This window comes from Seriola aureovittata, chromosome 1 (assembly GCF_021018895.1).
Source record: "Seriola aureovittata isolate HTS-2021-v1 ecotype China chromosome 1, ASM2101889v1, whole genome shotgun sequence".
Lineage (NCBI taxonomy): Eukaryota > Metazoa > Chordata > Actinopteri > Carangiformes > Carangidae > Seriola > Seriola aureovittata.
The window spans coordinates 26,706,091-26,730,710 of NC_079364.1; the positions used below are offsets into that span (position 1 = coordinate 26,706,091).

A 24,620-nucleotide genomic window follows, 5' to 3' on the forward strand; every position below is an offset into this window, starting at 1 on the left:
GGTTTGGTGAGGTCATGTGTCGCTGCAGGTACCAGTGAGACAATTAAATATGATCCAGGAAGGCCAGTTTAAGTGATAGAGCCATTAAATTGAAGGTTTTTTAGATATCAAAATACTAAGTTTTATATTTGTATGAGAAAAGAATTTTACATCCACACAGCAACAATCATTTTATCCTCTTTCTCCACAATCAGCAAGCTAAACACTAGTATTAGCATGTTCAGTATTACCAAGTAATCTACCAGGAATGGGTGCTTGCATGTATTTGATTGTATTTGTCACTTGCAGTTTTTGCTGGTGTGGCTGATGGAACAAATTGAATCGATATAGCTGTCTATCCAAAGCTGTGTATGGCTCTTGTTTCACTAGCTGTTTAAGCAAATAAAAGACTTTCTTTTTTTTTGCCTTCAACTTTATTTTCTTCCATTTTACATGCTAACATAAATTGATTATACGATGGGTATATGGGGAGATGTGAGCAACCACACAGTATTACTGTGCCTGAACGCATCCTGCATAGTCTGAAACAGCACTTCTGATTTTCTGTTTCCACTACGTCACCTGTGTAGACATAACATCAGTATCTGACTCATTTAGACAACAGTGCAACAAAGTTCGCAATAAGTTACTTGACTCACTGCCTTTGTCCATGAATACATTTGACCACAAAGGGTTGTGGATTTTCTTATAAGAAGAGATGTCAGACTGTCAGATCTATAATCTTTCACTCAGCTCAGGTGAGTGCTGATACCTCTGTTTAGCTTCTTGTTATTGGGGAAGAGTTGATTGATTGTACAGTCTGTGGATTTATGTAAGTAATGCATTTTAATTTTTTCTTTTTCTGTTTGCAAATCAAAAATCAAATATGAGGATCTCAGGATTTTTTTGTTGTTGTTGAGTTTAACAGCCTATGCAGAAAATATGTGAGGGCCTCAAATTGTTTTGGTTAACCAAAGCAAATAATGTTTTTCAAAACAATTGAGAGTAGCTCATTGCATAATGCAATACTTGTACAGTATTGGATAGCCAGATCTGTATACACTTGACATTTGAACATTGTACACACACACACACACACACCACACACACACACACACACACACACACAGTTCTACTTTTTTCCCACTACCACACAATTTACAGCAGTGAATAAACAGAGACAACACAGGCCAACTTGTAAAGAGGGCCATTATTCAGAGTCATTCTGCAGGTATAAAGTTCACAGATGAGGCAGAGCTCGTTCTTATCTCAAGGACTTTTTACAACTCATTGTTTTGGACTTTCAGCTGTTTTCCCTGGCCAGAAGATCAACCATTAACTCTGGGCTGAATCTAACAAGGCAGGACATAAATAGGAATCAGTTCCCCTCTTCTGTCTTCTTCTTCTCTGGTGGAGACATGGGGAAAGGATTCTACATCAGCAAAGCGGTGGTGGTAACCTGTGTGGTAGTAGCCATCAGCGCCGTGGCCACCATCATAGCCCTGTCTGTGGTTTACAGTCAGGAGAAGTCCAAGAATGAAGCTACAGCTCCATCCACTATCAGCCCAAATACCGCCACCCCCAGTACCCAGCCCCCCGCCACCACACCGTCCACTCCAAAGGAGCCCTGGCAGCGCTACAGACTCCCAGACTCCCTCGCTCCTATCTCCTACAACGTGACCCTGTGGCCTCGGCTGGAGCCCAACGCAGATGACTTGTACATCTTCAGTGGAAACTCCAAAGTGGTCTTCAAATGTGTGAAGGAGACCGACCTCATCCTCATCCACTCCAACAAGCTGAACCTAACCACCTTCAAGGAACACCATGCCACGTTAACGGGCCTGGATGGAGCCACTGCACCTACAGTGAAAAAAACCTGGTTGGAGGCTCCCACCCAGTACCTGGTGGTCCAGCTCAACAGCCCACTGCAGGCCGGCAGCATATACGAGCTCTTCACTGACTTTGTTGGAGAGCTGGCCGACGACCTGGGTGGATTCTACAGGAGTGAATACATTGAAGACGGTGTAAAAAAGTATGATGTTCTTTTTAATGTTCCTTATTTTTAAATTTCATTTCATTTGTTTGAATTATTTCAGTTGAGTTTTAAGAGTGATGTCATAGTCGGGATCTGACCATGTATGTTGTAAAGCAACAACTTTACAGGCATCTCAAACCTTACATTTAATCTAGACCTTTAACTTTAAAAAAATATTTTCACAATACTTTGGGAAATGTACTTTTTTGCTGAGAGTTGGATGATAAGATTGATATCACTCTTGTGTCTGTTGGTCAAATATGAATCTATAGCCAGCAGCTGGCTAGTTTAGCTTAGCACAAGGACTGGAAACAGGTGGAAACAGCCAGCTTGGCTCTATCCAAAGGTAAGAAAACCAGCCTACTAGCACCTCTAAAACTAACTCATGAATATGTAATATCTCACATTTTGCCTCTTTCCAGATAGTTTTGCGAAGCTAAGCTAACTTGCTGCTAGCCTCATATTTAACATACAGACACATTTCAGTCCAAGATACAAAACCTTACTTTACAAGATAGTAAAATGAAAAAAAGTAAAATAAGAAATAAAATAGAGAAATGTTTAAAGCTGCTATGTGTAGGATTTGAAATACTCTCACTTTGGTGACTCCTAGTGGTTGTATCACGAAAGACACCGTGGCAAATGAAAATGCATACACAGTAAACAAACAGCTGGTGATATTTTTAAACCTTTTGTTAAACATAATTTCAGCTAAAACCAAGTTCACACCCATTTTCCACAGTTTGCTGAAATTTATAGTACAACCACAAAATAACCCAGAGAACAGGGATTACATGTAAGTCTGAGAGTGTGTAAGGGTGGGATGTTGCTTTGACATTTCACATCTTAATGTGGGCATCTGATATTGTCAGAGTTGTGGCCACAACGCAAATGCAGCCAACAGATGCGAGGAAAGCCTTCCCCTGCTTCGATGAGCCAGCTATGAAAGCTGTCTTCCACATGACGCTCATTCACCCCCAGGAGACCGTAGCTCTGTCCAATTCCATGAATTATGGTAACTTCTTGTTTCAGTATTTGCTACTTCATCAATTACACACTTTTGTATATTGCAACTACAAAAAAAAAAAAAATTCAGCGTTATTGTACTATAGGAACACAATGAACTTGTTGCTCCTCATTTCTTCATTTGTAATAAATCTGCTACTGTCTTTGTCCCCATACAGACCCTGTCAACATCACTATGCATGGCCTGAATTTAACCCAGACAAGATTTGAACCCACAGAGATTATGTCAACCTACTTGCTGGCTTTTGTTGTGTGTGAATTTACCTACATTGCGTCGAAACCAGAAGCAGATGTTTTGGTAATTATTTATTACATCTTACAGTCAGAACCACACCGATGGAAATTGGTGGAAATATGTATATTATTTATATCTACAGGTGTTTGAATTATATCTTACAATTTACAACTTTGTTGTATTTGATATTTAATAGTTATTACCACTGTAGCACTTTGAGCTGCTGAGCTGTGACCTCCCTGTAGAGTAGAACAAGAGAAAAGAGGATTTTGTGAACAATGAGCCCTAAGATTAATAATCAGCCTTGTGAACCACACTTTGCCCTAAAACTACTTCACCTACTAATACTGGATTCTTTGCTACGACTGTCTGCTATCTTATATTACTACCACACAGTACCACTGTTGCACCTACAGCTTGAATAAGGGCCAATAGTTTAAGATTTAATCCCAATAAAGCCTGAACTTTACTGTCAGAACCCAAGAACTTGAATTCTAACAGTTTTTGGCAGTACGCTGTGTTGTGTATTATTGATAGCAGGAAAGTAACTTGTTGTTAATTGTTATAATGCAATCATCATAAACTACCAACTGCCAATCTAATTTTTTTCAAATTTTGATATCTCAAACATTTCAAACAACCAGCCTGTTAATGAAATCCCTCTGTGCTGGCTCATCAGTTGTTTGCCGCTCTGCTCTGTTGGTTGGTTGGTTCTATGCTGCCCTCTGCTGGACTCTGGGGGAGGCTGGTCTGATCAGGATTCTGATCCACCACAATTTGTTCTGTTTTGTTAATAAACCACTGTTTTCGTCCAGGTCAGGATCTGGGCTCGCAGGAAAGCCATAGAGGAGGGCCAAGGAGACTATGCCCTTGAGAAGACTGGACCCATACTGGCATTCTTTGAGAAATACTACAACTCTTCCTACCCCCTGAAAAAATCAGGTAGGAACCACATAAACCCACAGACCCACACATGGACCCTGAATTAGCCTAAATTTTTGCACTACTAACAATATGGGATCATAACCACTTTTTACACTACATATTTTCAAAAATGTAGCTGTCAAAAAAATGACCAGTTTTGACCCCTGTAATCATTTTAGATCAGATCGCTCTTCCTGACTTCAGTGCTGGAGCCATGGAGAACTGGGGCCTGATCACCTACAGAGAGACCGCCCTCTTATATAATCCTGGTGTGTCGTCCAATGGAGACAAGGAGTGGGTGGCAACAGTCATCTCCCATGAGCTCGCTCACATGGTAACACACTGAACAACACCCAGTGGTGTAGTGCCCCCCAGGACCAATCAAATCTTTGATAGTGATTTTTCTTAGCTTTGAAATGTGTTCACCAGTAAAATAATGGTCTGTCCTCTTAGTGGTTTGGGAACTTGGTGACCACGAGGTGGTGGAATGACTTGTGGCTCAACGAGGGATTTGCCACCTACGTCTCTTATCTTGGAGCCAACAAAGCTGAACCAACGTGGAATATGGTGAGTTGCTGCATACTGTCCACTGAGTAGACCGAGACAACCCTGTGTGAGCCAATTCCTGACAATACAACATCTAAACATACATGTGTCTGGTCATGCAAATATACAAAATACAAACACTTCTCTGTTTATTTTTCAGAAAGATTTAATAGTTCTGAATGAAATCTTTGGTGTGATGGCTGTGGACGCTTTGGCCTCCTCCCATCCCCTTTCATCCAAAGAGGAGGACATCCTGAAGCCAGAGCACATCAGTGAACTGTTTGACTCCATCACATACAGCAAGGTAGAGTATAATTGAGGATAGCACATTACAACAACTTTAACCCGATGTATTGTTCTCCGCAAGCCCAACTAAGCAAGACTGTGACCTCAGATAAACACAGGAATAATGATTTATATTTTTGTACTTGTTGTTGTTCTTCTCTTTTATTATGGGTGACCCCGATCAAGGACTCTTGTTACTCTCTTTGAGGACTAATGAATAAAATTAATAATGAATCACATTAACAGATTGCTGTAATTCTGTCACATCTGATATGTCACTCATTAACACTGCTGATATCCGTCTCTTTTCTATTGCAGGGGGCTGCAGTCCTCAGGATGCTCTCTGAGTTTATCACTGAGTCTGTCTTTTCCAAAGGACTCCATGTAAGTACAGCTGATTAAACTGATGACTATCATAATCTGTATGTGTGGTGAAAGTGATCCAATTAATTTTGTTCACCACAAAAGCACAGCCAGAGTATAACCAATGGTTTATTATCTGTCTGCAGACATACTTAGAGGAGTTCAAGTATAATAACACAGTCTACACAGACCTTTGGAAGCACCTGCAAATGGTAAGATAGCACCATCATCATGACTGCTCTCTTTACACAAAACATCTACTTAATCAGAAAATGCCTTCAGAACAATTTATTTACTGCAAAAACAGGAAGCTATTTGGCATGGCAACTGAATGTGTATATATTTTTAACAGGGGTGACCTGTGTAAACCCCTTACTTCTCAGTAGCACTGGTAGTTTGTGTCTCCAACTACGGTAAATGTGCTGTTTTTAGTTTATTAGTGTACTTCATCATACAGATTAATATTATAAAGCTCCACATAGAAATAGTCTATATACTCTTGTTTTGATGCTATTTATACTATTAAAGCAGTAGTGATGGATCTTTTTCCAACTTAGGGGCAGTGGAACAAGCTGTAAACACAACATTGACATATCACCAGTTGATAGGGCTAACGTGTTAGCAAACAGTTGCCAATTTAAACATCCAGGAGCAGACACAGAAACATTAGTATTTATTTGGAGTCGTGTCAGGATTTTCATTGTTAGTCCAATATTCTCTCTCTAGTAACTCCATCTTGTTCTCCATCAACTCCAGAGGGATATGTCTGGCTCTTACTACACTATGTTCACCAGCTAGTCACTAAATTAGTTTTCTCTGTTGTTTGGTTCTGGGCAGGTGACGTTATCCTTCAGTGAGTTCACTAATGTGCAATGTGAGACTTTTATGTAAAGATAATGATTGGGGAACTAATTTTGAACGTTTGAAAGAAGAAATAATACTTTCATCCGCTTAAAAATTTAAGGTGAATTCATAGAAGACAGAAATCACCCAAGTTTAGTTTTATCCACTCAGGGGTTTTGATGCTACAACCTAATGGCTAATGTTAGCTAGTGTTAGCAAGCTTCAGGTAGATGTTGCTGTGTACCTGACATTACCAGTCTTTTTTCTGACTTCATAGCTCTTTTCTACTGGTTCTGCTGTACACTGCTTTTTACCATTTAACACTCCTATCTTGTAATTGCCACATTAACCAACAAAAGATATGTAGGTTTAATCTGACTTTTTGTTGTGACTCAGTGATCAACGGTGAACAGTAGAATAAGTCAGTCCTGAGATCAAGTCTTGGCACTTATTGTAAAAAAGAATATAAAAATAGAAATATTAAAATGCTGAAGAAATAGGTTCAAAAAATGAGTTGAACATGTATTGTGTTTGATAACTGCCCTTTGAACTACTTGTCAAAAAGGAAAAGAGAATGCTTTGACAGGGAGCAATGAATTATATTATTAATATTTGAATATTCCTGTTCCCAGGCAGTGGATAAAGCTGGCATATCGCTACCCAGCCCTGTGGAGGTTATCATGAACCGATGGATCCTACAGATGGGATTCCCTGTGGTCACCATTGACACCAAGACTGGAAGTATCACTCAGAAACACTTCCTGTTGGATCCAGACTCTGTAGTGGACAGACCTTCACCGTTCAAGTAGGAACCACTTTTTAACGTTTCAGTGAATATGCTGAATATACAGTATGTGGTTACATATAACTTTGTTATACTTAACTCTCCTGCTCTCTCTATATACTGTGTTCTCCAGTTACGAGTGGTATGTTCCCATTACATGGATTAAGACTGGTGTAGAAAAAGAACAGTACTGGCTTGTTGCCAAAGAAGGTAAGATTTATCTCAGGTGTATTTTCAGAGCAGATGTAAGGGTGATGAACACAATGTGAAAAAGATGCACTCATTTTTCATCTCGTTCCAAACAGCTACAAACAAGAACATGACTCTTGGTGTTGATGAGTGGTTGGTGGCCAACATAGATATGAGAGGCTTCTACAGAGTCAACTATGACTCTGACAACTGGGAGCGTCTCCTCACCCAACTGGGCTCCAAACATACGGTACCTGCAACTGGAAATTATGCTGCTGCAGTGTTCCTAAATGACTACCCATGCCTCCAAACTCAATTTTCTAAATCAGGTCTGTGTTCACTTTTCAGGATATTCCAGTGATCAACCGGGCTCAAATTATCGATGATGCTTTTAACCTTGCAAGGTGAGATCATTTACTCATATACCAACAATGCCTTTTTTTTCTTGTCTTTTCTTTTTTTTTTATTTTATACAAATAATTGTTGTCAAATATCAAATATTGAAAGAGAGAGCTGAGCAGTTATATATGATCTTTTTAGGGCAAAGATGGTGAACACAACTCTGGCCCTGAGGACTACTAAGTTCCTCCATGAAGAAGTAGAATACATGCCATGGCAGACAGCCAGGCGCAACTTGGACTACTTCTACCTCATGTTTGACCGCAGTGAAGTGTATGGACCCATGCAGGTTTGTAAAGAATACTCAACAGCATACTTGATAAATTAATTGATTCTGATGCTGATCCTGAAGAATTAACAAAGAAACAAGTGTTTAATGGCACTTGTAGTGTATTTAAATTATACTGTATAAATGTAACTCTAGTTAATTATCTCTGAATGACACATTTATCTTTTCAAGCAGAAATACAAATTAACAACTGACACTATGTTCATTCCTCAGGCTTACATAAAGAAACAGGTCACGCCTCTGTTTGACTACTTCAAAGATCTCACTGTCAACTGGACAAAGATCCCTGAAAAGCACACTGACCAGTAAGGATTTTAACATGCCTTCTTAACACACATGTATCTGTAGCAGGATTGGATTGATACATTATTGTCATAATGTTGCAATGATCATGATATATAACTAGGGATCAAATAAGAGTAAATTGCCTGAAATGGAAACAGAGTTCTGTTGTAGGACTTTATGCTGTTGGTAGATGAGGTAGGTCAGACAAACCACACTGAGGAGTGCAGATAAAGATGATGGCAGATTTAATCTGTTTTTTTTGCACCCCTGATAAATGCCAGAAAAAAGGAAAACATTAAAAAGCAGTGTAATATCCCATCAATCAAATGATGGCAAACAGAAGTGTGTTTGGCTCTGTTTCTGCACTGCAGTCATCCAGGATACATGCTGTCCTCTGGTGCTCTCTGAAATTTTACATCAAAATCAATTTGATAAATTATTGTTATTCTTTTTAAGATGGTGAGTAGGAGCGAAAATGCAGGAATTTTCTTTTATCTTTCACTTAAGTCCAAAATGTTTCTTTTAGCTCTTTGATAAATACAGGCTCTGATAAACATAATGCCTGCTAAACGTCAGCATGTTGTCATTGTCAGTGTGAGCTTATTCGTATTTAGCTTAAGTATATGTATAGCCTCAAAGAGCTGACTCTTAGTCTTATTTGGTTGGGCCTTGTTTTAATGGATGACTTCATTTGTTCGACTATTCTCTTGACCCTTGTATTCTCTCTTGTCCCTATCCAGGTACAATCAGGTGAATGCAATCTCCTTGGCCTGCAGTACTGGCGTAGAAGGCTGTAAAAATCTGACCACTGGCTGGTTCAAAGAGTGGATGGAAAACGAAGCTAACAACACGTGTGTTCACACTCCTCACTTTCTTTCTGTTCCAAATGCTCTTGATTTATTATGTGTCCCTTTTCCTCTCATCCTCATTTTCACTCGAGGTATTAATATGTCACACTTTTCTAAACTTGTCAAGTGCATTATTTTAATTCAAGTATTGTCTTTGCCTTTCATCACTTTGTGCCCAACCATTTTCCCTCATGACCTCCCTGATCCCATCTTAGCCACTGCTGAAACCACCATAACTCTTTCCTGTCTTTTTCAAACCTTCCAGGATTAGTCCCAATTTGAAGTCCACAGTGTACTGCAGTGCAATCGCAGCAGGAGGAGAGGAGGAGTGGGACTTTGCCTGGTCCATGTACAAGAACGCGACGATCGCTTCAGAAGCTGATAAACTCATGTATGCTCTGTCATGCACCAAACAGCCCTGGCTGCTGAACAGGTCAGTAGCACTGACATCATGCTGGATGATGTTTCCTTTTCTTATTGTTTGCTTCTTATAGTGATGTTACACTCTGCAGCCCGCTCTAAATGAGAAGACCTTCTGTACTTAGTGGTTTTTTGTGTGTTTTTGGAGCGGTCACTGCAGCATTATGGTGGTGCGTGTTTGGCTTTTGACCTCACTGTGAATGTGTTTCAGGTATCTGAAGTATTGTCTGGACCCAAAGAAGATCCGTAAGCAGGATGCCACCTTCACCATCGTCTACATTGCTAGTAACCCCATCGGTCAACCTCTGGCTTGGGACTTTATCAGATCCAACTGGAACCACATATTCAATGAGTGAGTTTGTGCTGTGTATCTCAGCTAGAGGAGGAAAGCAGTGCCAGGGTTGACACATTGCTATGGAGGAAACACAAATAAGAACAACAAAACAGCTGGGTAACACAGTCCAAAATGATCTTATCTTTGTCTTTTCTTTTCTTCAGCTATGGTGGTGGATCATTTTCCTTTGGAAGACTAATTGATGGAGTGACCAAACGTTTCTCCACTGAATTTGAGTACAAGCAGGTACAGTTTCATCTATATTTGGTTTTATTTGCAGGACCTAATTTCTGATGGAATTAACATTGATGACATTGATTCCAATGTGTGTCAGGTACCAGTGGTGGAGGAAGTATTTTTTTAAGTAAAAGCGGCAATGTGACGCTATGAAAATACTCCATTACAAGTAGTCATACAAGTATTATTAGCAATATGTACTTAAAGTATCAAAAGAAAAAATATTCAATGCAAAAAATGCCCCCTGTCAATGTTAAGCTATTATATTATATCATAAGATAATTCTTACTGATGCATTAATGTCTAAGCAGCATTTTATTGTTGTAGTCGGCTGAGACAGGAAATGATCATGTAAATGTTAATGAAATTGTGACAAATGTCCTTCACAAGTTCCCTGAGACCAAAGTGACATCTTCAGATTACTTGCTTTGTCCAACCAATACTCGAAACCCACAAATGGTTCAGCCCACTTTAATGTAAGAAAGGGAAACAGCAAATCCTCACATTGAAGAAACTGGAACCATGTAATGTTTGGCATTTTTGCATGAAAAATGACTTAAATGTAGAACTGATGATTTTTTTTATTTATTTTTATTTGTAACTTAATTTTCACACATAGAGTAAAAAATACAATATTTCTGTCCAAACTGTAGTGGAATAAAAGTATACAGTGGCATTAAATAGGAAAAGTACAAATAGCTCAAACTCTATATCCGAGTGTTGTTATATAAGTAAATGTTCCTATGACTAAAGGTTGTGCTATAGTGTTAGATGTTCTGTACAATACTTGTTCATGTGGACACACTACACTACATTACACATGCTGTATGTCCCAGAGTTAAATCCCAATCTTTTCACCATGTTCCTCTCTAGCTGCTGCAGTTCAAAGAAGACAATGCAGGGAACTTCGGCTCGGGCACCGCGTCTCTTGAGCAGGCGCTGGAGAGAACCAAAGCCAACATGAACTGGGTGGCCATGAACGAGAAACAGGTGTTTGAATGGTTCACCAAAGAGGCCTCTTCTCCAGTTTAGTAATGCAAACAAATTTATTCTTAAATATAATGTATATTCTGAATATGATGGAGATTTACTTTTTAATGTAAAGTTTTGATAAAGCCTTTATGTGGTTTAAGATTATTTGATATCTAAATCTGGTTTTGTATGTGGAAAATTTGTTATTTGATGTATGTACTGTCCCTGACAACATTTGAAATATCACAGAATTTAGCAACACAAAAAAAGGTATATTCTGTGCTCACTGTTTTTTGTTTGTTTTTTGTTTTTGTTTTTTTTTTTTTTGCATTTTGCCAGACTGTGAAATAAAAGCCATTTTAAATTATGACATTATGTACGTTCACATTTAAACAGCACTTTGAACAATTGCCTTTGAGAACAAATAGAAGGAGAGCAAGCTGGGATTTTTTACCAGCTAGAGGTTGTAGAACAGCTGCAGTAGATATCTGGACAATATTGCACATCAGATTGTTGACATAAGAACAGTGTGAAACATCAATTCAGAAAGTGGAGCGGCCATCTCCCACTGTAGACTAACAAAGCTTATGACCATATTAAGCTGTAAGTCATGTATGAATCTAAACACAAGAGAGGTGGGACAATCAGAACTGGGAGAGAAATAAAACCTATTTGAGAGCGTAATTGGTCAAGTCTCTGAACCTGGTCAAGCGCCAGTTATTTATCATGAGGTTTTTTTTCAAGGTCTCACGAACCAGACATGTTTACGACGGATAGAAGAGGTGCCAGTTAACTGGTCCTAGTTCAGCTGCCACCTCTCTCAGTAGGGGTCTTTCCTTAAAGTCTTTAGAGGGGATGTGCTCCCTGTTTAACACCTCAGTGTCCCGCTGACAGCTGCTGTGTTTGTGTAAGGAAGTGGAGTCAAGCATCAAGTCTGCATGTGTTTATATGTGTAGATTGTAGAATTTGGACTCATAAAAGGAAATACCACAATAAGTGCAAGAGTTATTATGAATAATAATATTTATTCTGTTCACACTGTGACAGCTCAATAAATATACAGTTTTATATACAAAAACACATAGAAATACATTTTGTTCAAAATAACAAAAATGAGAAGTTTTGTCCATAAATACTGATAGGGGTCATTGTTGCAATGAAAATAGCTGAGTGGACCGACAGTCATATGTCTCAGCACTGTCCAGAGAATGTGACATTTTCTAGTTGTTGCTGTGGCGACCAGTACTGTTCGCTGGTGAAGCAATCTCCACTAGAAACCTGGTAAAAGAAAACAGAGTTTGGTTAGAGACTCATTGAACTATAACCCTCCAGAGAACAACTGTAAAGCATATCCTCTACCTAAAATGTAAATGCTTGTAAGCATGACTTGAACGTACCTGATATGCGTGCTGCAGAGAGGAGAGCTGGGCTGTGCTCATGGTATTACAGCTTGATTCCTGTGGGCTGTAGCTGGCTGCTGGCTGACCCAGGAACTGGTTGAGGGTTTGGGGCTGCTCCATGAAGCCCGAGTATCTCCTCTGCTCCAGCGCCTCCTCACTGAGGCCCAGCTGGGCCGACAGGTAGGAGATGTAGCGGATGGTGAGGCGTAGCGTCTCGATCTTGGTCAGGGTCTGGCCGGCAGGCGCCACTGAGGGTGGGAGGTATGTCCTGAGGTGATGCATTGCCTTGGTCAGGTCCCTCATCCTCAGCTTCTCCCTCTCACTGGCTGTCTCGCGCTTCTTCCCCGGATACCTGGACCTTGATTTCTTTGTGGTGGAGCAGGGCAGAGTCTGTGTCTCGTGGGTAAGACGAGGCGCTTCAGAGCTGCTGAAGAGGAGACAGTCCAAGGCGTCTTGTTCATTTCCGGCAGCCTGGAGGGAGGTGGGGGAGAAGGAAAAGGAGTCCACAGACGAGGTGGGAGACAGGCTGCTGCCTGCGCTGAAGTAACCAGGGTCGGAGGCTGGATCGTAGGTCACAGGATCATAACATTTCTCCAGCAGGGACTCGCAGTCAAACAGGAAAGAGTTCTCCATGGCTGTAGGTTCTTTGAGCAGTGAGCTGTCAGTGAGTTGCTGGTGAGGCAGTCAGAAGATAGTGAGGAGGAAGAGGGAAGCTACTCCATATATGTGGTGGGAGGTGTGAGGTTGCACCTCCAAAAGCCACCTCTGGTCCTGAGAAGCTCTGGGAGCAAGGCTGACACCTTGGCCAGGGGGTCCCATGGGAAACCGGCCAGCTCCAGTGCAAGGTGTGACCTGGCAGCTCGCACGAGCATCATAAAGTAGTCTGATTCACACTATACACTCCTGCAGCCTGGGAACATGACCCCATCATGACAGGGGCTGTACCTGGGTCTCAGGTCTGTCTGTGAACCTGAGGGATTTGTCACCAAAACATATCCAATTATGTTTTTATGAGTGTCAGATTGAATACACTAAGAAGGTTCAGTCAAACACAGGAGTCAACGCTGTGTCCTTTCAACATCCACATGTAAATGTTGTTTAGTGTGACACTGATCATAATTTAGCAGTTCTACATGTTAAAGCTGCTCTTTCTGCCGTGGTATCTGATTCCCTGTGAGCTCAGGCTGGAGAAGTGTGCCGGGGCAGCTGGGAGGTGTGAGGAGTTTACACCTCATCCTGTTTGGACAGTAGTAGGCCTCACTGGTCTGGGAACCTGGATCCTCATAGAAAGAATGTGCAGCATCAGTAACAACTGCCAAGCACATTATATATCTTAGGACTGTGTCTGTTATCTAGTCAGACTTTCAGTCAGGTCATTTGCAGAATAATCTTGTTAAATTCAATATTTCATATAATATGTTGTAATTCTATATTTATATAATAACATTTTTAATCACATATCACACTGACTGTCTATTTTATATTCTGTATTCAGTGTACAGAACCAGCACGTTTTAATGTCTTTCACTTGACTGATTGTGTTTTTATATTTTCTCAAGCCATGCTGCAAAAAAAGAGGGAAAAGAACAGAAACATAATCCTGAACTTGACATCTCACAAATGTGACTCTATAGCAGTAACGTTTACAACACATACACACAAAAAACACTTAAAAAAAACAATTAGACTAATGCCCAATGGTGTATTTTGTTTTCAGTCACACAATTCATATTCAAGCAGAGGTGGGGTTTTATTTTCCTGACCCCTGGCTTCTCTCTGGCAGGTCTGTGGATTTGAATGTCAGGTGTGGACTGTGGATCTGAGTCCTGAGCAGAGTTCCCACAAACCACCGTGTCACATTTTACTCCTGGTGAACCCCATGATTGGGACGTGTGAATCGGTCTCGCACACACAGCTCTCCACCAGCTCACTTATGCAAAAAAACCAAAAAACAACATCAGCAACAACAACAACAACAAAAAGATTTAAGCAATGATGAAGGTCTTCTGAGGACAGGATTTGTTGAACTACCAGTGAAAATGATTTTGCTGAAGCAGTGGTTTTGTTTCTCTGTTTCTTTTATCATTTTCCTCGAGCAGGAAAGTGTGTGAGGCGACACCAGACTTGACAGCTGACCCAAGGACTACTTCCTCCAGTGACCTTTGAATCCCCTCCATCTTTTTGTGACATGACATTAGATGAGTCATTGGAAAAAACCAAACTCATATATTCATATGTTATATTGTTTATAAGTTATATTTATAATTTTCTTTTCTCTTGTTACATTGTGACTGTCATTTCCCTCTTGCTCCCTCTGTTGCACTGTAACATACTGGTTACTGTCCTAAAAACACGTAAAAATAAAGTCTGTATCATCTGATGAAAGAGTGACTGATAGAACTTAATGCAACTAATCATAGCACTTAAATGTTTGGTTGATTGAAGTTTGAAACTGTAAAGATCCTTGCAGTGTTCCACAAAAAAATCTTGAAAAGGAATTCCAGATATTCATTTTTCTGCCTAAATATTTATTTTATTTATCATTTTCTTTTCTTTTCAGAAGAGAGCCTCTCTAATTCTACTTCTGTATCAAATTATAAACTGTTATCAGTTAATTATTTATTCATTAGGAATTCCCCCAGCTGTCAACTTTCTTTTCCCCTCCCAGGCTGATGATAGAGGGGATCTTCCTTCTCTTAATCCACATTAGCTCTGACGGTGTTTACTCACATGTAATGAGGGAATAATCAGCACCGAAGTGCTAACCCTTTCATCCCGCACCCTTTTAGCCAAGAGAGTTTATTAGCTTTACTGTGATGAAAGACCTAAGTGAGTATATTAGGCTTTGTGTTAGGTTTGCTGCTTGCATATCAAATGAACTGCATGTAGGTGGCAAGCTAAACACGCAGGCCTAATTCTCCAGCCTGATATGCAGATCCACACTTCTCTATGAATATTAAAGGCCCCTCCGTTGGCTTAAGCAGGTAATTAGGGCTGTAGGTGAGAGAAGGGGGCAAAGAGTAGAGAGGATCTTATATCTTAGTCTAGACTTAGCGGTGCCAGGGACCTCTCTGTGTTTGCTGAGCCACATTAACAAAGGTACACTAAATAAACTAGATAACCCATGGCAGAGGCTGATCTCTGGTGTGCTACTTCGACTACTCACATGTCACATGCTTCAGACTGTGACAGGAAATTACTACAATGGTTCTGGAAAGACCAAAGTCTCTGATAGTCTCTCATAGGATTATGTGCAGCTTCTCTGTGCCATAGTAATAATATAATATAATATAATATAATATAATATAATATAATATAATATAATATAATATAATATAATATAATATAATATAATATAATATAATATAATATAATATGATATAATATGATATAATGTAATATATTTATACAAGACATTATCAAACTTATGACTTATCTGCTGCGTGTATGACTTTATTTTGTATCCTACACTACACAATGTTACACAATAGTGTTTTATGAAAGCCTCCCTCCACACCCCTTCCTCAAAATCCAAAGTATTTATTGTTTTTACATGTTGCAATGAGTTTCATTTTCTTGTTTAGTATCATTAATATTGATTAACCGTTTTATTGTTCATGTGGGCACATGACAATATATAATAAACAATAATTTATAGACAGACTTGAAAATGATTATTCAACCATTTTAAAGCTACTTTATGTGAAACAAAGGGGCAAAGTGAGGCTTTAACCTCCATCTGACAGTTTCTGTGACATGCAGCTGTGAGCTGAGTTGTCTTTTGTCAGTAGGAGGTATGAGCTCCAGGTACTGATAACTGCAAATGATCACTGCCTCTAATGCTTAATCTTTATCTTGTATCATAAAATAACATATCAATAATCCTTTATGTGGTCAGCATGTGCGTACGATTTGAACAAGCTTTAAATCCCATCCTCTTTTACATATCCACTTCATTTCATACTGAATATTTTGTTGTGGCAGCTACAACATGATTAAACAAAAACTGACTGGGAGGCTTAGCATTTTATTTTAATTGTGTACTTTTGTGCTTCACTGTGATCACCATCATTAAGAACACTGGTGTTTTCATCCAGATTATAAACCCCTGTTGAGGACATGCAGATCCACTGAGCCTGTGTGACCAGGAGAGGGCACTCTGTTCATTTTCCCACAAGCACCAGCCTCATCCTGCCTCATAACACTGGGTTAAAGAACAGACAATCCCCCTGGATTCTTTTTATTTATTTAATTACAATTTTTTTTTTTTTAACAAACTGCTTATACGCAACCATTAGTAACAGTTATAATGAATAATGAATACCTTTCGGAATGATGAATGAGAGAAAGTGAATTGCATCATGGGAAGCAATAATGACAAGACATGATGACATTTGAATATTTTATTATAAATAGTGGTATAAAGAAATATAAAAATAGCTGTTAGACATATCAATATTTACAAGGAACATTTCATAGGACAAAATAAATAAAATGTAGAATAGCATATACAGTATATTTCAAATAAATTACTTGATTCACAGTGAGGCAGTAAAAACAGTGAAGTAGTTTGTGTCTGTTGTTGGACGATGATCACACAGTGTTGGAGTGTTTAGCCCCAATACTCTCTGGGAACCAGCGGGATGCAGAAGTCTTTGCCACACATCTGTATAAAAAAAAAAAACAGGAAATATCTTAGCATTTTGTACAATCTGATGCTGCATGTGTGATGTTACATAAATAATGTGTCACAGATAATGTTAATGAGTAAATGTTGACATACCTGACAGGAGGGCTGTGTTGTTGGAGCTGACTGCATGATGGTATCCATGTTGATGTCTCCCTGAGGAGCTTCACCGTACTGTTTATTGTACTGATCCACTCCAAAACTACAACTCCCAGAGTGCAGCATGGTGTTCTGGCTGTGACACTGGGCTTGGTACAGGCTTTGGTTGAGGTTGAGGTTCTGGTTCTGGAGCTGGGCCTCCTGACCTCCCATGGAGCCGTGCTGGAAGTAGCTGAGGATGTCAGGCGAGGAAGTGTCGCTTGCCGAGGTGTCTCCTTGTTCCCTTCGCTGAAACAGCACCTCCTCGCTGAGGCCCAGCTGGGCCGACAAGTAGGAGATGTAGCGGATAGTGAGGCGGAGGGTTTCAATCTTTGTCAGAGTCTGTCCGGCAGGGGCAACCGAGGGCGGGAGGTAGGACCTGAGGTGATGCAGAGCCTTGGTCAGATCCCTCATCCTCAGCTTCTCCTTCTCGCTGGCGCTCTCCCTCTGTTTGCTGCGGATCCGGTTGGCTCGGCCCGACTTCCGGCCACGTCCAGACAGGGAGAAGGTGGAGGATTTGAGGCTCTGGGAATATCCAGTTTTCGCTGCCTTAGGAGTGGACTGTGGAGGCTGCTGGTAGGAAGGAGACAGGCTGGAGTCCATAGAGTGGAAAGGGGAGAGGGTCTCTGAAGAGGAGATGCTGGACAGGTCTGAGTCCGAGCACCACTGGTACTGCAGGCCGTAGTTGAGCAGAGGGACCGAAGAGGTATCCATGTTGTGTGGAGGGACTCAGTGGTCTGACTGGAGAGACTGGGAAGCTGTGACTGCTTCTCAGCTCCTTCACACTGGTTTATAAGTCCAGGCCAGGCCACAGAGGTGTTAAGTGACACCTCCGCAGATTCTCACAAACCATCAGTGTCTAAAGCAGAGGCCACTGCCCCTGAAAACACACACACACACACACACACACACACACACACACACTCCCTCACCGGGATCCTGTCTCTGTCTCTCTCCCTCTGCCCCTGTCTCTGCCTCTCCTCTGAGTCTGGGAAAGTTCAGCTTCAGGAGTGGAAGTGTGAATTTTGACTCCTGCTCAAAACAATAAACAGTTTTTGCTTTTTGGGTTTTTTCCCTGCAGAAACTCAGATGTATTTTGCACATGTTGCATGGATAGGGTTTGTTTTGAATGATCTTTTTTTTTTTTACACTACAGCCTAAGAACTGGTTCTCAAACTAAACAACATAACAGGAATGTGTGAAGAAGCTATACACTGCAAAAATAAACCAGTGACAAACCCATACAGAAAAGGGCTGCCTGTACACAGAGTCACTGCTCAACCAGCTTTTAACATATGACCAGGAAGATCTATTCAGTACATACAGTAATATCCTGCGAAGGTACGGGACCAAAATTAAACATTTCCATCATTTATGTCAACAAATAATCCAAAATATTTACAATATAGGAGAAGTATGTGAAACTTTATGAAGATTTTTGGATCCATTACCACCAAATACATATCAGTCTATTGTAACAATAAATAAAAATGAGGTATAATTCTGATACACTTCACTTGAATAATTAAACTTCATATCACTTGATACTTTTAGTTCACAGCATTTCAGAGGGAAAATATACTTTTTTACTTCACCTGTCATAATAACATGGCACTTATCCAGATTCAGATTTTACATAGAAACATACATATGACCAGTCTAAAATATATGATGCAAAGATGATGCAAGTTAGAATTGACTCGACATCAATCAACCGCAATATAAAAAAATGCTGCTCAAATGACGTTGTTTTATTTTATCATTGTGGTGCTACATGTACTTAAATATAGAGTCTGAGTCTTTCCTCCACCACTAATCTTTAATTACGCTATTAAAGAAGAAGTACGTATATAATTCTATTTGATTTACAGAAAAGGTCAAAAATCTAACTTTCTCATTCAGTCTATGTGAAGACACAGTGTCAAGAGTACAGTATATATAGGATGGTAAGTAGGGGTTTAGGGTTTTACACTGTGCGCTTTGTGCCTGAGAAACATTAACAAAAGGATTGTTGGATTTTTACATATATGGTATTGGGATGTGCATAAATCATATTGCTCTATTTGCCGACACTAGCTGAGTTAAAAAATGCACACCATCATGTCAGTGGCTTAGAAGTCTGGAGTTTTCTTATCATTAAGAGAGCAGACATGATCCTGTCCTAACTCCTTTCTTCTTCCTCATCACCTCACTCCAACCTTGAACCTGACAGCAGTGATTTCTACCCTTCTCTTGATCTTCTCTACTTTATATCCCACCATTTCTCACCAGCACGATCATTTTATAGTCACAGCAACTCAGGCGTCGGCTGTCATCTCTAACCCTTCACTGTCTTTATCTTGAAGCTTATCCTACTGCTGCTCCTGTTCTCTGTTGTTCTGGACAGAAAACCTATGTCCCGCATGGTGAAAATCGAAATGTAAATACGCTGAGGTTTAATGAAGCATAATGACTTGTATTATCCAGTTAAAGCAGAGGTGTGATGGTTTCACACTGATGAGAACTGATGAGTCTGGAGGCGTCACTTCACACCTAAGCTGTGAGAACCAGGAATGCTGGAAGATGCTGTTGCTGCTAACCTTCTCTGTCCCCATCGGCTCTCTCTTTTCCGCCTTTTCCTCAATCTCTTTTTTTTTTTTTTAAATTTGGTCTCAACAAATTAGAGAGCAGTAGAATATTTATAATATATATGTACACAAAGCAACCAGTCTGGGTGAATGCTGAGTGTGTGTATCTATGCTTTTTGAGTTATGAGCAAATTTGTCTGTCATTTTTTGTGGAGTCTCTGTGGTTTATTAAATCATCTTAACATCAGTCCTGTCATAAAACCTAACCCTGCTCGATGCAGGGGACGATTCTGGTTGTTCTCAGCTCAGTTTCCATGAAGCATCAGCACTGTGGTTGGCTCAGTATCAAGGTATTATCCTCCCTGGTGGAGAACTGGCTTGCAGTAATGCAGATAACAAAAAAAAAAGAAAAACTCAATGGAAGGAACTGAGCAATGCAAGGAAACACAAAACTGTCTAAAGTGCTGTTCGTCTGGCGTTTATAGATGAAGAGAACTCAAGTCCTTCCAGCTCCAGGGACCTTAGATTATGAAAAATAGGTTGAATAGAGGCGATAAAGTGCATAAGATGGATAATATTACTGAATCAGCTGAGGATAAAATACATGACATGACTTTAAACAAACTAATGTAAAAATATGTGCTGTGTCAGGGCGAGGGCAGGGTGAACTGGGGTTGAACTCGCTGTGCGACCCTGCCGGTTACCCTGACCGAGGTGAAGCTGTGGGAGCCTGGCTGCGAGTTTGGCACCTCTGGGTGGATGCCCACCCACAGCAGGCTTTGAGGCTGGGCTGCCTGCCACCTGTCTGGGCCTCCCATGTCCATCAACCTCACCACAACCTCCAGTGTGCTCCCTCCGCTTGGAATTAAATCAAATTTAAATGATTTCTGTGGGGAAATTGGGCTGATGCCACAGCAAATAGTTTCTGAATGAAAAAAAAAAGATTAGAGGAAAGGAGTGAAACAATTGACCATATAAAGTAGAAATGTATCAAGGAAAGTAAAACGATATAGGAGGTGTTCAATTTAGTCAGAATACTGAGTAGTATCAGTTTGAGTGAAAATATTAAAAGTATGAGAATATATAAAAACAAGCAACAAGCAAATCAGTATATATGCATAAAACAGTAAATGTGAGAAACAAAATGCTGTTGAAATACTTTATTTTCTTTCTTTCTCCTTTAAGACCTTCTACTAGGAACTCATTTCAGCAGAAAACCAGTTCAGTGTGGCCTGTTAGGATGTAAGTGCAGCAGTTCACTGTTGTGAATTTCCTGAGTTTAGTGGTATCCTAATTTAGGTAAACTCAAATTCTACAGACACTAATTATTTTGGACTCCAAAGTTAAGAGAGGGAAAGAAGGTTTTTTGTTCTTGAGAGCTTTACTGTTGTTTTTCTTTAAAAAAAGTGAAATAACTAACAGCTTTTACACACTGAACCATTAAGAGAGCGCAGACTTAGCATTGTACACCGATAACACTGTCGGACTCACCACGGGCAGTTACACGTAAGGATCAAAACTGATGCAGCAGAACCAGATATACCAACATTTTTATACCACACATTCTTCTTTTTTTGTCAAAGTCTAGAGACTACATTACCCACAATGCAACCCCACGTATGCTAATAGCAGCTAATGTAGGCTTGAGCCGCTCGCAGAGTCGAGGAGCAGCTACGGAGGTCTGGTGAACTCACTTCTTTCTAACTCTACACCCTCTTATTTTTTTCATTTTCAAACTTGTAGTCTTTCAGGCCCAGCTGATGCTACTCTTGTGGCTGCCTCTGGAGCCAAAAAAAAGCTTAATACAACCTTTTCCACATAACCAGTAGCACTGCAAAGAGCTCTGAACAAAATTTGATGTGTAAAAAATGTGGAGCTCCCCTTTAAAATAGTTCCTGAATTTATTTCAGGGAGATTTAATGTCTGCGGAGTGTCCCTGGAGACCTGACAGTGAAAGAATCACCTTGATCTCTGACCACTAAGAGAAGTGAAACCCTCACAGAGAAGAGCTATTCTTCACTGAAACATATACTTGTGTAGAAATACACAAGTATAATCTATTAGAATATGTTGTTTTGGTTGATATTTCAGAAAGTCTGCTTCACAGTATTAGAAGGGAAGACTTGATGAAGATAGCCAACACTCATTCTTGTAACTGCATATTAATGTGGACTAATAAAGGCATGTTTAGTGGTTAAATAAGCTGTAGCCTGTGTTGAGTGGGCACTGAGGTTAGTGACAGCACTTTTCCTGTTTCCAAGACCACTGCCAGACTTAAGTCTTGGTGAGTCTTGGACCGCTTTCCAGTCGACCCAGACCATGGCAAGTGAAAATAAAACCTAAGTTGTAAATGCAGCGTCACTTTTCTGAATTCTGAATTAGTCTCATTTATCTCAGATTTGTGTGGCAACATTAGCTATGTTTAAAACTTCAGTGTGGTTCTGTGTGTGTGTATCCATGTCAGCGGGAGAGGTGGCAGGTGAGAGGGATAAATTCTGCACCTTAGGTGTGAAACATAGCTGGTACTGGAGGGGTCGGCCAGAGGTGGACAGTAAATTTCATCTAATTGTAAGAGACTGACATTCGCAGAGTGACATAACAGGATTCAACAACACAACAGAATAGACTGAAATAAATTTGATTATCTCGTCAAAGCAAGAAAATAAAGAGTTGACAGCTGACTTTGTAGGAATATTGATATTATTCTATTACTGTGCTCCTCCTGAAATGGTAAAAACTGTCATCCCTCATTAATGTAAACTACAATGATTGACCAAATCTCTCTCTAACTAAAGTCAAACAAGGTGAAATTTTAAACATTAATTCCAGATAAAACACGAATCCTCATATTCGCTGACCTCTACTGGCTGACTTCCTGATAAACCTGGTGGACAGATCAGCAGAGTGTCTTTCACACCTCTGTCAGAGTAAACACATCCTCCTACTACCGGCACTTGCTCACACTTATGCTGCTATGTTTTTACAAGCCCTCCTTACTTACACCCCTCCATGCCCCCACCCTTGACACACAGCTGCCACACTGACATGGGAACAGTTATAATGGTAAATATATGTATGTGTGTATATATATATTATTCATATTGTTATCAGCCACTCAAAGCACTTTACACTATATCACCCATTCACACACACGCACTCACACACTAATGAAAATTATTTTTACATCACAGAACAAAACAAAAACCTTTAGGTTCCTCTGTATCTGTGATAGAAAAGACACGGAGTGCGACACAGCAATGCTAATATACCCTGTCCTCTAAATGAACATATTTTAAAACTTTGTGACATTTTCATAATAAATATGTGTGTGTGGTTTCCTTTGAAAGCTTGTTTTCATCTGTTAATCTCTCTTTAAGTGGACAGTATGAAATGTTTTGTGCTTAACCTGCTCTGACATCTTTACATGTCCTGAGGACCATCATGAAAATTCACCATCACATCTGATGGGATTTTATTTCATTCCTTACGTGTATTTAAGGTTTTCATTTTGACATTTTGGTAAATAGGCTTCTCTTATTTACTTTATTGCAGTGAGACATCTGTGTATTAAGCATGGCTAGAGCCAGCTGCTGGTTAGCTTAGCACAAAGATGAGAAATAGGGGGAAACAGCTAGCCTGGCTCTGTGCAAAAGTAAAAAAGTTAAAGTAGCCACTTTTATACTTATATGACTGCTGGTCATTTGTGCTTACTCACCCCAAATGAACCACAGTTAGCTGTAAACAAAATCCTCACTCAGTCTTTGGGGGTGACCAAGTGAGGAGTGAGAGTGAGAGAGAGAGAGAGAGAGAGAGAGAGAGAGAGAGAGAGAAAGAGAGAGACTGTTAGTTTGTTTGTTGTTTGAGTAATACAATGTCTTGCTGCTCACCTTAAACCTGCATCTTATCAGTTTTTGCTTCCTGTCCTGTCAGGCCACTTTCTGTCTGCCTCTATCGCATTGTCTCTTTACACTGGAAGTGCTGTGTGTGTGTGCACATATACACACATGTGTGTGTGAAGCATCATCTTCTTTTGTTTATTTTGTGGTACAGCACCACTCTTATTGTGATGAATGCTTCTCCCCTCAACCGAGTGTATTGATTAAACACAAAGTATGAGCTTGAACTCGTACTAATGGATGACAATTTTGGGGGGTTTTATATTTCCCTCTTCAGTCCATTGGGACAGTCATGTCCTCCAGTAACCCTGTGGCAACTACACGTATGGCTGTAAGCTAGCTATCAACAGATGCACAGAGCAACATGTGTTTGTGTTTACCTCAGCGTCTGACTGATCTCTGAACTCACCAGAAACTCCTGCAGCATCTTCCAGGGCTGAAAAATGAAGCCAACACAGATGTTCCAAAAACTGCAGTGCCCGAACGGCCACATGAGGCTGGCTCTGAAAGCGAATCAATCTCCATAGACTCCCATGTTAAAATGCCCAACCAACTTTACAGCAGTAATAAACATGTTTACTGCGTGGTACAAAAAATGGTTTTGGTCTCTAAAGCTAATTTCCTTCTTCATGACAACTGTGGGTGAATTTTTATATAACTCCCTCACTGGGTGAGCGTATGTTTGCCACAAGCCGGCGTGCATTGAGGTCTCGGCTCCACACGCACCCCTCCTCTTTGCCCACTTTTGGATTAGGCGGTTAGTTAGGAGGAGTCAGGCACTACCAAGATGGCGACGACGGAACGGCCCACTCTGAGCTTCAAAACTGCTCTTCAGAAACCTGTGGGTGACGTCACAGAGGCTAAGTGCATCCTTATAAATTTACAGTCTATGAACAGAACATGAGGAAGTCTAAGCTAAGCTAATAGTTCTCATTTTTT

General features: G+C 40.2%; 3 protein-coding genes across 3 annotated transcripts; 1 reads left to right on the forward strand and 2 right to left on the reverse strand.

The window, feature by feature from the left end:
• The first annotated feature begins 1,397 nt into the window (after positions 1 to 1,397).
• On the forward strand, positions 1,398 to 11,341 carry LOC130170280 (aminopeptidase Ey-like). Its single transcript, XM_056377504.1, has 20 exons — positions 1,398 to 2,011; positions 2,887 to 3,029; positions 3,199 to 3,338; positions 4,091 to 4,217; positions 4,379 to 4,533; positions 4,653 to 4,766; positions 4,906 to 5,049; positions 5,349 to 5,414; positions 5,540 to 5,605; positions 6,869 to 7,041; positions 7,154 to 7,230; positions 7,326 to 7,459; positions 7,558 to 7,613; positions 7,750 to 7,897; positions 8,111 to 8,202; positions 8,923 to 9,033; positions 9,296 to 9,463; positions 9,662 to 9,802; positions 9,949 to 10,030; positions 10,895 to 11,341. Exons 1-20 carry the CDS (start codon positions 1,398 to 1,400, stop codon positions 11,051 to 11,053), a joined length of 2,910 nt encoding a protein of 969 aa, XP_056233479.1. The 3' UTR covers positions 11,054 to 11,341.
• An 843-nt stretch (positions 11,342 to 12,184) lies between these two features.
• On the reverse strand, positions 12,185 to 13,026 carry mespaa (mesoderm posterior aa). Its single transcript, XM_056376867.1, has 2 exons — positions 12,391 to 13,026; positions 12,185 to 12,271 (listed from the first exon to the last, which is right to left on the reverse strand). Exons 1-2 carry the CDS (start codon positions 13,024 to 13,026, stop codon positions 12,185 to 12,187), a joined length of 723 nt encoding a protein of 240 aa, XP_056232842.1.
• A 3,979-nt stretch (positions 13,027 to 17,005) lies between these two features.
• On the reverse strand, positions 17,006 to 17,932 carry mespba (mesoderm posterior ba). Its single transcript, XM_056376879.1, has 2 exons — positions 17,177 to 17,932; positions 17,006 to 17,059 (listed from the first exon to the last, which is right to left on the reverse strand). The coding sequence occupies exons 1-2, from the start codon at positions 17,930 to 17,932 to the stop codon at positions 17,006 to 17,008; spliced, it is 810 nt and encodes a 269-aa protein (XP_056232854.1).
• Positions 17,933 to 24,620: the final 6,688 nt, after the last annotated feature.